This window comes from Euwallacea fornicatus, chromosome 21, assembly GCF_040115645.1.
Source record: "Euwallacea fornicatus isolate EFF26 chromosome 21, ASM4011564v1, whole genome shotgun sequence".
NCBI lineage: Eukaryota > Metazoa > Arthropoda > Insecta > Coleoptera > Curculionidae > Euwallacea > Euwallacea fornicatus.
This window is the reverse complement of record NC_089561.1, coordinates 1,749,015-1,762,494: the sequence shown is the minus strand read 5'-3', so window position 1 is coordinate 1,762,494 and position 13,480 is coordinate 1,749,015. Positions and strand designations below refer to the sequence as shown.

Genomic DNA, 13,480 nt, shown 5'->3' with positions numbered 1-13,480 from the left:
ATTAAAGTGCCCCACACTAACCAGTCAGTGCTATAGACAGAGAGAGAGCGTCATGCAACGCGCTGGTACTGCGCTATACCTCTCGCTCGATCAGTTTTTCCACCACTTCCACGGTGCGCACGCGCCGCTCACCGGTGGTCTCGTCAATGTACTCCTCCGTCTTTCTCTTCACCGACTCCTCGAGGATCTTCTCGCTCTCGCGCACGGTGCGCGCGCCGTTCGGCTTTTCGCGCACCGTCAATCGTGGGAAGTCGGCCGACGAAGGGCGCAGGTCCGCTTGTGGTGGGGGAGATGTCGACGGCATGCTGTTAGTTTTGGGGTCGGGGTGGACGCCAGGTAACTGCGTCCAGAATGGTTAGTAACGGGACATATTGGCCACGCCGGTGTTGGGTATCGCACCAAATAGATCGAAAAGGTCAAGGAAAGCATAAAACGTGCGTCAAAGCGTGGCGGAACCAGGAACTTCCGCAATGGACATGCGTGGCAACCACGTTGTCAACGTTACAAAGTTGTTGTTAACCGACAGGTGTTGAGGCATCGTTCCGCGAACTAAGAGGAAATGGCGGAGGAGCCACAAAAATACAAATTTCGACGAGTATTTTTGAGCAGCATTTTGCCACAATTTGATTTTTTCGTCCGCCGTTTTTTCACAGAGGAGCATTTGGCAACATTGGCATTGACACAGTTTCCCCGGTGTATTTTTCTCGTCAGAAATTTCGTATTCACCTTGCTCCTGCGTCATTTTGTAACTATTTTCATTCGTCGATTTGCCCACACTTTTTCGCCTTCGTTTGCCTTTCTAATCAATTTGGTCGGTACGCTCAGACGTAAACGCGGCCGGTGGTGAGTAATTCATGCCACAAGTCATGAATAAAAATCGGAACAAATTAATTAATGACTAGAGTTACTCGCGCCTTAACCGTACTGAGATAAATGCAAAAATGATCATTCGAATGCTGTTAAGACAATAATTAATATTAATGTATTAGGACTTAAGTTAGTTGCGAAACCATGACTTTATGACCATTTGATATAGTGTGTCTTCGTGACAAAAATTAGCGGGGAATCACCTTCGACAAACACCTAGTATAATTAGTTATTTGGAGGTAAGTACGAGTATTACTGTTTTTTTTTGTTTTTTTTTTTTAATTTGGATTAAATAATGATTATTTAACTGCTACTGTCAGCTCTTTTTTCCCACCATTTCTTGCCGGCAACGGTGCGGCTGACAAATAGCCCCTAATAAAAACAACAATAAATTACAATATTTTTGCAAACTTTGGTGTTACAAGGTGAGGATTAATAATAAACGATTAAATGCATGTAAGAGATATCGATCATTCAGATGGTGCTGACAACCGTAACCATGAACAAATTTTAGTAAGACCGTGATCATATCACTGTAGGTTTATTAAGAATTATGGCAACCTGAAATAGTCATAAAGGGATCGATTAGTGCTAAACTAGCGATTACTGATTACTGGCAATCGAATAATCAAAGCTAATGACAATTTTTTATGTAAACACAACGTACCTCTGCCATCCCATCTACCGCCTCGGCCACCGAACTGTGGGCGGGCGTTTCTTGACCCCCCACCATTTCGGTCATGGACTTTATGACCATTTGGGCTTGGATCGCGTCTTGCTCTAAAGACTGAAAGCACTTCGATGGTGGAGTCAACTGATTAATTCCCCGACACTTACCTTCAGCCTTGCCGCCCGCCACGCCGCCCTTTTTTCCGCCCTGCGCGCCCTATCCTCGGCAGGCGAGAGACCGATTTCGTCCTCGTCGGTTAATAGACCTTCTTCGCGCTGTTGGTTGCGAAATCTCTTTTCGGCATTCGCGGTTCGAATTATGCCTATGGTGCTCGCTGGTCGGCTGGAAGGGCAAGTTTAAAGGTCAAGCTGGTGTATCTCAGATCTTAAGTTGATGTACGGTAAAGTACCGCTTCATCCTTCTATCAGTGGACGCATGGAAATCAATTATAACGTGATGAAATTTTTTTTCGAAACAAAAAATTCACCAAACCTAACGAAATGTTTGAAAAGGTGGCATCACCGCGGCCTACTTTTGATACCTCCGTCCGTCGCTTCATGATCGTTTCGTAGTAAATGATCTGGGTTTTCCTTGAAACTAAAGCGATTTCTCAAAATCCGGCAACATCGATCGCACTTTAATAGTGCCTTCTCCCAATGGGCTCACGTTGCCATTTATTGAGGCGTTCGATGCGGAAGAATAGCGTGAAATTCTATTTGAACGTGGACCGAAACTTACCTTGTTGGTTGAGATTCTAAAGATTCGTTATCTGACTGACTCAAACCATGGAGAGAGTTCACGTCCGAGGTTGACAAATTTGAGATTTTCCGGTCTTCTTCAGCTTTAAGATTTTGAATTTCGTCCGGGCTCAAGTAACTAAAAACTTTCTCTGAAGACAAAATTAGTAATCTTCAAATCAAAAAATCATTACGCATATGAACTCACCCTTCTTGACCGTCTTTTGACTCTCTTCCATGGCGTTTTCGAAGAACTTCTTGCGGTCGCTCACAGACTGTTTGACAGTCTGATTATTCGGACTTTGTGGAGGCTACAAAACCACGCCCAACGTCATTAACAGCTCTAATTAAGTCGCACGACTTAAGCTAATTTTCTTAACAAAATCCAACACGCAATAAGTATTCGATCAAACGGACAACCATACCTTTCCGAAACTCTCAAAACTACGACTTGGCTCAAAGGGGGGCCTCTCAAAGGGCGACTTGTCCATGAACTCCTTCAGCGATTCACAATAAACCGGGTTGCAATTGAGCAACGTCTCCTCGCTGTAAAAACTGCGCAAGGGCGGCTTGGAAGGCACCGGAGGAGGCTTCGTTTTCGGCCTCATAATTTTCTTTTTGGGCGTCAAGGGCGGAGGGGGAGTATCCGGAAGGGGAGGAGGTATGTCAGTTTTCACTGTTAATTTCTTCTTAACTGCGGGAGCGTCTTCGAAATCGATAGGAGGAGGCGGAGGGACTCTGAGAATGTCGGCGTCAGATAGCAGGGGAGTTTCCTCGGGTGGAGGCGGCGAAAAGGGGGGGTCGAAAATGTCTGCCGACCTAAAGTGGTTGATTGCAGGGAGGTGCGAAGATTGGCCAGGGATGCTGAATGTATTCATCGGCGGTAGGACATAAGATTGTTCTTGATATCTGCCGAAAGGGGAGGGAAATTGATTGTATACGTTAATCGTGGGTTGCTGGGGCATCGGGGGGTATCGATTCGCAAGAGAATGGTGACTGAAATTTTCCAGGCCGACGTCTGAGTATCGGTTAAACACGGGATTAACGCCATGGGACAAATACGGATTCTCGTTTGCCCCCGCGTAGGCCGGAGTCGGAGGGACCATCGGGGCTCGCGCGGAGCTTACGCTGCCTCTATTGACAGGAGCTTGAGATGCCAACGAACATTCATCTAACAAGGAGCCAACGCTGTGTGATCGGACATAGGGAGGAGACAATGTTTTCGCCTCCATCGAATCCAGATTTTCAGTGGAAAGCGCTCGGATTTGACCAATCAGTTTGTTGGTCAAAGTCCCAGTGTCAACGTCATTGTTGGGCGGTACAGCTCTAGGAAGGGTGGCTGCGTAGTCCTGCGTGGAAATGCGTTTAATAAAACTCGCTCAGAGCAGTTGTGACGTGTAGGGGCGCAACGAGACAAAAACAAGAAGCCAGTTTATACCAAAAATATATTTGCCATCGAAATCACATGGAATATTGGTTAGTTGTCGACGAGACATTATTACCTTGTCAAAATACATAAAATAAGTACTTAGCGTTAATATTTACCCTTGTAACATCGAATGTTATGTAACGGAAACCTATATAGTGGACCGATGTAATAATACGATAACAATTTTATCTTTTTCAACATTAACATTTCTCTCTCTTTGATGTCTTCAACGGGCACATACCTGAAATTTCTGGTAATGGGGAACCGGTCATTCTCTAATAAACGTTTAAACTTTATTCTCAAAGGGTGGTTCTTTTGTGGGGGAAATGGGCGCTTAACAAATTAACAGTAGCATTAACTTACAATATACATCTCATAAAACTCACTTTCTTATATTCTATAAAATGCTCTTTAATACAATGACAAACTGTTTGAAAGGAGAGTCAAGAAGACGCAAATTGGGACGTTAGAAATTTCTGTCAAACCGCCTATCTAGGCCCTTCCCGAACGATCGCAAGATCACCTACAGTGTCGGACAAAATAAAAGCAACTTTTGAAATTGCACCTTCAAATTTGAATTGTTTAATTTCATGTTGTTTTTTGGGGGGCATTTACCATTTGTTTACCGGACGAGAATGCTTCAAATTGCTTCAACTTGATAATATAGAAAAAAAAACGCATTTACGCCAATATTTTTTGCAACAAAATAAGGGCAACTTGTTTTTAAATATACCAAATTTTTCATATTAATCTGATTCCGGAGGACGCATCCGCAGTTCAATCTCCAGGTGTCCATTTTTCGGTTTAACCAAAACCAAAAAACAGTTAATGTCCATAATAGCGGCAAAGGAGTTGATTTCAAAATCGTGGAGTTGAGATTAACTCAAGAAGTGCGGGACGACCAAAAAAAACAACTAAAAAGTTAGATAGGAGCATGAGAGGGTCGAGTCGAAATAATCCAAAAAACTGGTGGTATGCTGGTTTAAAAGAAAGGAAAACCTGCCAAAACACGTTTTTTCCTAAGAAAAATAGAGTTACTGAAATGCAGTTTGCCACCCATCTTCGAGATTGGATCGCACAACAACGGAGAATCCGCGTTGTTCTCAGACGAATCCTAGTTCTACGGGGTGTTTCTGAATAGATGATAAAAAAATTTATGGGTGAATCCTAAGCCAAATTTAAGACCAAAAGCTCATATAAAGACATATCCAAAGATGCTTTGGCTTCGATCTATAGGGCATCAAAAACCACTTTCGCGTTTTTACAAACGCTACCAAACATCCTTGTTTTTTTTTGCAGTTTCAGGCAACTAACAACCAATCAGGCCTGACGGTGAACAAATGCAGCAAAAAATCATGACCAATTGCACTACGTGTTACTTTATTATTTAAATTGATTGATGCGAAGCCCTCGAATATTATCGCGAATATCATCCAAACCATCGATTTAAGCGAAATTTTGCGAGAGACTGTAAAGTGAGAAAACTCAGTGCGGATTTCGGAAATTTGTCTGAAACATTCAAAATATGAACAGAAAAAAAAATGTGATAAATGAGAGCTCGAAACCCATCAATCCGCGTCACTCCGTATGCGAAATCAAAATTCGAAAATTTCCGTTTGTAGAACCCACTCGGCGTGTGACGTGTACAAATTTTCAGCAAGTTTCCACGAAAAACATACGATTAACTCGAGAAAAAAAAACGAAAAACAAAAGAAAATGAAAAGTGTTTTTGCACCACCCTGTGGAGCGAAGCCGAAACATTTTTGGACATGTCCTTACATGCCTTTTTCGTCTTAAATTTGAGTCAGGATCCACCCATTAAGTCTATTCAGAAACACTTTGTATATCTACGGAGGTAATGGAACTCAATGGATGCGTCGTACAGAACGGCAAAACCTCAACTCAGAACCAATCAATGCGACAATTAAACGCAGATTGGCCCATGTTATGGTGTGGGGTTGTTCCTCCACTATTGGAACGGGTCGAATTTGCGGAAATGGAGGGAAAATTAATAGATTTGTGTATCATAAAACATATTGGAAAACGTTTTGTTGCCCCACGCCGAACGGGAAATGTTCCTCAAGATCGTCTCTCGGTAGGAAAACACACGCACTGCAAAGAAGATTGAAGATTTGCCGGGAAAAAATTCAAGTTTTGAAATGGTCGTCCCAGAGTCCGGACCTGATCTCCATTGAAAACTTTTGGGAGGTTGTTAAGACAAAAAAACGTGTCGAAAACGTCACCAATCTCTACGTTCCATTGGAGGAAATCGAAAACGCCTGCGACTCCCTGATGCTCACACAATGGAAAGCCCCACTGTTTCCATGAATAGTGGATATTGGAATAAATATTAATTTTAAAACATAAAGCAGTTGCTCAGTTCTTTTTTTTTTGCGGGATAGTTATTAAGCTGCTTTGATTTCGTTACGTCAATAAAACGCTTCGTTATAATTTTAAATAAGAAAAAATCAATTTGTAGTTATAATTTGGAAAATTGTAAATCGATAATTAAGTTTTAAAGTGGTTTGCACTAACACCATTTGCGTATAACATTTGTCGATTGAAGCAGTTCTTTCGTTGCCATTTTGAAGTTGTAAAAGTAGAAAAGTTGCTCTAATTTCCACCGATGCTTCACGTCTAAATCTCCTCGTGGATAAACCGCGATCAAGTTTCCCATCTGGGCCATTTTCTGTAAAAAGCAAATCGTTCCTCTATCCCACGTTTGCACGTCCCATTTTCTACATACGTAATAAACAACGTGTTATAGCTTCCAAAAGGCACCACATTATGTAACCGTAAAAAAGTATGACATCTCCGCTGTTGATTATACTTCTTTGTTTTAAAAATACCTTCTTTTTAAATCTAAAGATGAACCAATAAACAAGTACATTTAGCTCATTACTGGTTAATCACACGTAACACCGATAGTAGTTTCGAAAGTATGATAATCTGAACTTCATGTTAGAGTTACTAGACAACACTCAGAAAATAATTGGGTGGCAGTAATTTAATGTTAGAAAACCTTACCCTGACAAAAGGGACGCTATACCAATAATTTTAATACAATTTGTACAGTCAGTTTTTGATACTGGTGGATACGATATGAACATCAATAACGCTATTTTCAAAATTTTTTAGTTTCTGCCCTTGCCAGGAAAACCTGTTTACACCACAAATTCGCATGCATTTATCAGCACCATATCGATTACTTATTTTTTTTTTTTAAGCTAAAATAACAGAGACGGGAAGAAATAATTATTCTAACATATTACTACTAGAAGTAACGGTAGTAAATAAATGCTTCAGCGCACAATGACACAAATATGAGTTTATTTTCTGTATTTTCCTTGCTTGATCTGAAACAATACGTCAGTGGTAACAGTCGTTTTTTTTCTAATTAAAAAAAAAAAAAAATTTCTGAGTACCAGGTCTGTAAATATGAAACCAGAATTTGCCTCCAAATATCCCTAGTGGTCAATAGAGGTACTACCTTATCGTGTTACTAGGGTGCTATATCTGTTATTTACATCTGAGAACGATTTTCAAATCGTAACGATACAGGTTCAATACCGCAGCACAGTTTGCAATAGCTTTGAGTATGTCGAATTTTGTGCCTACATTGGACAGCATTGATTTTCCGTTACCACTTGAAGAAAAACGGCTGCAGATCGCATGCTTGTTGAAGCTTACGGCGAACGCGCCCTTGGAAAGTCACAGTGCTACGAGTGGTTTAAAAAATTCAAAAGTGGCAATTTCCACGTCGATAACGAAGAGCGTGGAAAACCACCGAAAAAGTTTGAAGACGGCGAGTTGCGAGCTTTGTCAGATGAGGACGATTGTTGGGAAAAAACCCAACATAAATCGGCGTTGTCGCTGGGCACCGATTAGGCCCTAAAGACGTTGGAACGATCCCAACATACATCTGCTGCATTGCACCCCGCGATGCAGCACTTACCCTCACGTGTTTAAGCCCGGCCACCGTGACGGCACTGGTTCATTGAATTATCGCTGTCCCGATTTGTGGGGGGCACCAGTTAAATCTGCCAAGGGAACCAGAGAGCCACATCTGGGCTTTGACCGTGGAGATTCTTGGGAAAAAACTTTCCGCAAGAACTAGGCGGCGGTGTCAGTTGGGATTGGTCAAGATCTTATCGTGATGATCTCCTTCCAGCCCCACCATCCCTGGGACGCAAATAATCTAGGACTCTCAAAAAAGATTCTCTCAAAGACAGTACTCGCTAACGCTCTTCTTCCCGTTTTGTGGACACTCTCGATCCCTGAACGCGGAACTCTATCAAAAATCTCTCTCACATATCTTAACTCTAAAACAGTGCTCGCGAACTCTCTCTCTCTCCCGTTTCTTGGACACTTCTCGATCCCTGAACGCGGAACCCTATCAAACCTCTCTCACAACATTAGCTCAATCTCTACTCTGTAACTCTTTTACAAGTCACCCTTCAACTTTTATACGTATCATTCTCAGATCTCGGGCAACCCAATACCGACTCTGTAAAATATATACAGGGTGTCCCACAAGTGTTTCATTATATTTCAGTGGGTAATAGTACATTGAAAAATAATATGACTCCCTATATAAACCATATTCCAATAATGCTTCATTAAGAAGATACAGGGTGTTAAACTTTACTTAAAAAATCTAACTTTTATTGATATATTCAAAACCGTTTGAGATATGTAAGTGAAATTTGGCATGTTTTGAGAGTTAATGTAGACGCATTTATTTATGCAAAAGGGCTGTTTTTCGTTTCACCAGTGACGTGCGTATGGACACCTCTCAGCACATTTTTAAAGAAAAACATGGTGCGCCACTGCTTTTTATCAAAATAAAAATTATTTTTAGAAGTTTAATTTCATTTAGAAGAAAAATGCTCACTTGACTCTTTTTCGTCCGACGTATCGTTTGCCAGTAAAAAATTGAATACCGTCTATATGCACGATATTCTCTAAATGGTTTTAATAATATTAAGTTTGTTATAAATATTATTAATTTGCTATAACATTATAGAAATTGTTCAAATTGGTGGCCATTTTGTTCAATACATAATTGAGCTCGCCTGTTCATTGATACTCTGATACGTTGAAATATTCCAGGTGTGTTTTAAGTTTAACACCCTGTATCTTCTTAATGAAGCATTATTGGAATATGGTTTATATAGGGAGTCATATTATTTTTCAATGTACTATTACCCACTGAAATATAATGAAACACTTGTGGGACACCCTGTATATAAAGTTGTAAATCCGTAGTGTAACTTAGAGTGATATCTGTAGTGTAAAGTAAATTACTTAATTCGTGCTACGGAGTTTGTCTTCCCCGAACCCTTGAACCCCGTTTACAATCAATTGACGCATCAGCGTCTGATCCTTCGAATCAATAACTCACACCAGCAAAATAGGAGATACCTCTTCGGGTGCCTTGTGAGGCAGTCGATTCTGTTAGGCAGTGACTAAAAGCCCCTGGCCTAAACAACGATGCTCAAACGCAACAACAATTGGCGAACCAATTAAATGTGACACGAGAAGCCGTTTCCATTCGTTTGAAAGCTACGGGAAAAATTCAGAAGACAGGAAAATGGGTTCCACATGAACTCGATGGAAGACAGCAAGAAAACCGAAAAACCACTTGCCGATTGTTGCTTACCAGGTATAACAGAAAGTCGTTTCTTCATTGAATTGTGAGTGGTGACGAAAAATGGATCTATTTTGAGAATCCCAAACGTAAAAAATCATGGGTAGCTCCGGGCGAACCATCAGCATCGTCAGCAAGACCAAATCGATATGGACGGGAAACAATGCTCTGTGTTCGGTGGGATCAAAAAGGCGTAATTCATAATGAGCTGCTAAAACCTGGAGAAACAGTTAATACTGAACGTTACCGACAACAAGTGATGGACTTGCATCGAGCTTTGCGCGAAAGACGACCAGAATACCAAGAACGGCAACACAAGGTGATATTGCTTCATGATAATGCACCATCACACACTGCAAAGCTGGTGCAGGAAACGATTGGGACGTTTCATCGGGAAGTACCATCGCATGCGGCTTATTCACCCGACTTAGCACCATCCGATTATCACTTATTTGCGTCGATGGGACACGCTCTTGCAGAACACCACTTCACCTCTTACGAAACAGTTCAAAAATGGCTCGATGAATGGTTCGCCTCGAAAGAACAACAGTTCTTCTGGCGTGGCATCCACAAATTGCCAGAGAGATGGGAAAAATGTATATGTTAACGATGGGAAATATTTTGAATAAAATATTTTTTATAATTATTGCCCAGCTAAGTTATACTTTTTATTCAAAGATTCCGGTTTCATATTTACAGACCTAGTAAGTAGAATATTTAAAGTCATGCACATGCTCCATCGACCTTAGGCTGCTGCATGCGCGCATATGATATGTGGACATTGAAATAATTAAAAAAAGGCATAATGTAGCTTTGGGTTAAGTACGATTATTCCGCCGGTTTACTAGCGCACATTTTCAACGTACTCATAAAGTTCTGAAGTTGCTCCTCTACGTTACTGCGATAGGGGGAAAATCATTACGGGGCTACAAGCGGCCGTACGCAATATCTCTATCGAACCGGCCAGCCACGATAAGCCCGGAGCCTACACTCACGAAATTGATCGTACAGGGTGTCCACGCGAAGAGTCCACCCCCCCTGTAACTTTTTAATATACTGAAATGGGGAAAGAATTGAACAGAAAGTGCTCGAAAGCTTACGTAGTTTTCCAAGATTGTCAGCAGTTTTACACAGGGTATTTAATAAGCGCGTGCCAACCCAACGTTGCATTTTTTGAACAGTTAAACATGACTTTTTAACACATTTAAATTCTGTGTTCTCCTACGCTGGCTTTCATGACGGGAGCAAACGCAAATTTTTTTGTTTAAAATACATTTAGCCAGTAATCTCCACGAAAAATCTGCGGAACAAACTTAGCCACCGACCAATGTGGTATTGGACAGCGCAGCTCGGGGCCAACGTGTAGTGTGGGCTGCCCACAATCACACGTTACTTCTTACAGTATTGACTGCGTATACGCCGTTGAGTACCATTCATGGCGAAACATTTTAAGCGGCTCTTGAGTGATAAACATGAAAAGATAATTGCAAGAAAGTAACGATTTTTAGCACCATTAAACTGAGTATTTGCGGAGCTTCCGCACTCCCATTTTCGTTCGAATTCGATCTCGGCTACCTTCCAACGAACCTAACCGCATTTTTTACTCTAACTTGATGCAACATGATGCCGAACTTTAAAATTAGGGCAAGCTCTTTCTGTTGCTAATACACTTAATGCGACGTTAAAGGGTAAATATTCGCCATGCCAAGTAACAAATGTAGCAAACAAACCAAAATGGACAATCAAAGTGAATGGGGACAATTAGGGACAACTAAAAAATGCAAAGCAGACGACATAAACAAACCAAAACACGGACAAGTCGGCAATTTGAGAGTGACAGCACGAGGAGAAAAGCAGATTTTATCAGAAAACAACTAAACAACGAACAACTGGTTGCAACGAGACAAAAACTACTTACCGTGGTGGGTTGCTGTGCCAACGTATGCTTGCTCATCACGATGGTGGTGGTTTTCAGCTCGGAATTGGGTCCTCCAGGTGATTTTGGGGCTGCGAGGTTCTCTTGCGGGCCTTTGGCCAACGTTTCAACGGCGTGTACTACGTCTAACACCTTTTGAAACCCGTTAAATCCTCGTTCGTGCGTTTGACCTGTATACCTACCTTCTCCGCAGGCGTCGGAGGTTTGGCCTCCACCAACGACAGATCGTCCTCAGACTGATAAAGAGGCTTCAGCCGCTTTTCGGAATTCTCCTTCTCAAACTAATACACGCAAATTCCTAGTATTAATTCCCCAACAATCAACAAACAATTTACCTGCTGGAGATCTTCGTCGGGGAAGTCCAGGCTGCTAACGCTCTGGGATCGGCTGCTGACCGAACCGCCCCTGATCAGCCGCCCTTCAGCTACTGCCCGATCAAGATCGGCTTTATCGTAACCTTTGCAAACGATCATGTGGATGGTGTTGCCGCACTGGCGAAGTATGTTGACCGCTTCTGCGTGCGACGCGCCTAATAGCGATCTGCCGTTGACCTCGATCAACCGCATACCTAAAAAAGAAGGTTCAGGCACTTCCCTTTTAACCTCCGATTTTCGGAAACTTCTGTCCTCTTACCGGCTTTCAGACGACCGTCCCTACGAGCCGCTCCCACCGTGTTGATTTTCGAAACGAACACCCCCTCGTCAGACCTGTCCAAGGGGTTGCCCCTCTGTCCTTGAAGACCGCCTTTGATATGCATGCCCAGTCTTTCTGATTCTCCCTTCTCTATTACTAATTCCTAAAAATTCGGATTGAATTCACAAATCGACCCCTTAGGCCAGGGAAATGTTTTGTTTTAAACGGTTAACGATTACTGTGGAAAAACATCGAAATGACACGAGTCGAAAATTGATACAACATCTACGGACACACAACTAGACGCTACAACACCGAAAACCACCACACTCAGGCACGACTTACCATCGTATCTAGGTAAGTAACCATTAGTTGCTTGCAACAAAAACAACTTATGTAGAACAGTAACAAAGACGGGACAAAAGTGTCTTGAAAATATAACCACAAGAGTGTTAGAAGGAAACGTGTCCTGCACCGCAAGTTTATTGGTTAAAATGTGTTTTATCGACAGGTCAAAACTTAAAAAAATAGGTCATATGCTCGTGGAAAACGTCCCAAAATTCCACCTCCCCTACCTGGTATCCTTCGGGCAGGGGGTCGTGCCTGACAGTCAAGGTTATACTGTCCGCAGGCCTCAGCAGCGCCATCACAGCGTCCTGGTGGCTGTACGTCGTTATGTCCTCGCCGTTCACCTTCAAAATCCTGTCCCCCACTCTAAGTTTGCCGGAATTTGCAGCGGTTCCGCCAGGAACCATCTAAAAGTGCACCTCACGTGATAAGAGACGTGAGCAAGATGCGATCACTTACATGCGAAATAAATATGCCCGGTTCTTTGTCGCCGAACGGTATGCTCGAATGATCGACTCCTCCGATGATGCTAAAACCGAGTGAGCCCTCCTTCTTCGAAAGGGTCACATCCTGCAAGTGTTTAGGGTTGAATTAAACAGGCTTTCAATTAATTACGAGTACGCTTTGGCCCGTGTTATTCCGGCATCATCCGAAACCTCACCAAACTCTTCAAACCATCATTAACCGAATCATTCGAAACTTACAGAGAACTTTCGCCTATAAAATATATATTTTTCAAATAGTCATGTTCGACAACTCCTCGAGAGTAAATTAATAATGGTTTCCAGCGAAATCTATTCTGATTACCCTAGCTTATGACTCCTATATAACTAAAAAGTATAAAATCTATAGCGGTTGGCAGTAAGTTATTACTTACTACTAATCAAGAGAATATGGTGTGTATAAGGAAATTGAAGCCGATGTGGGAAGACAGGATATGTGGGGAGACTATGTTTGAGAATATTACCTGCTTTGTTGTGGCATCTAAAGTATGACTGACCCTTACCCTTGTTTAGTACTATACCATGCTCAGATTAACAACAGGAAACCCACAGAGAGGATCTCAATGGACGTGCAAAAGTTCGTATTAGTAACTACCACTACTACCAACGAAATTAATAATAACTCACTAAAACCATCGAAACTCTCCTCCCTTTATTCTTGGAGTTACTAATGAGAGCCACCTCGTGTGTGGAAATCTGCGAAGGCC

The 13,480-nt window shown here is 42.0% G+C and overlaps 1 protein-coding gene across 4 annotated transcripts in view; it reads right to left on the bottom strand.

The window, feature by feature from the left end:
• The window catches only part of scrib (scribble), a 44,022-nt gene that overhangs the window by 1,408 nt on the left and 29,134 nt on the right, over positions 1 to 13,480 (bottom strand). For all 4 annotated transcript variants that reach the window (XM_066294541.1, XM_066294544.1, XM_066294543.1 and 1 more), the window contains 13 exons: positions 12,730 to 12,840; positions 12,498 to 12,677; positions 12,268 to 12,297; positions 11,923 to 12,085; positions 11,625 to 11,857; positions 11,472 to 11,570; positions 11,272 to 11,421; positions 2,700 to 3,623; positions 2,483 to 2,585; positions 2,276 to 2,426; positions 1,705 to 1,879; positions 1,535 to 1,654; positions 80 to 340 (listed from right to left, as the gene is read on the bottom strand). In XM_066294541.1, coding sequence (XP_066150638.1) covers positions 80 to 340; positions 1,535 to 1,654; positions 1,705 to 1,879; positions 2,276 to 2,426; positions 2,483 to 2,585; positions 2,700 to 3,623; positions 11,272 to 11,421; positions 11,472 to 11,570; positions 11,625 to 11,857; positions 11,923 to 12,085; positions 12,268 to 12,297; positions 12,498 to 12,677; positions 12,730 to 12,840 — 2,700 coding nt within the window. The remainder of the gene's footprint in view (positions 1 to 79; positions 341 to 1,534; positions 1,655 to 1,704; positions 1,880 to 2,275; positions 2,427 to 2,482; positions 2,586 to 2,699; positions 3,624 to 11,271; positions 11,422 to 11,471; positions 11,571 to 11,624; positions 11,858 to 11,922; positions 12,086 to 12,267; positions 12,298 to 12,497; positions 12,678 to 12,729; positions 12,841 to 13,480) is intronic.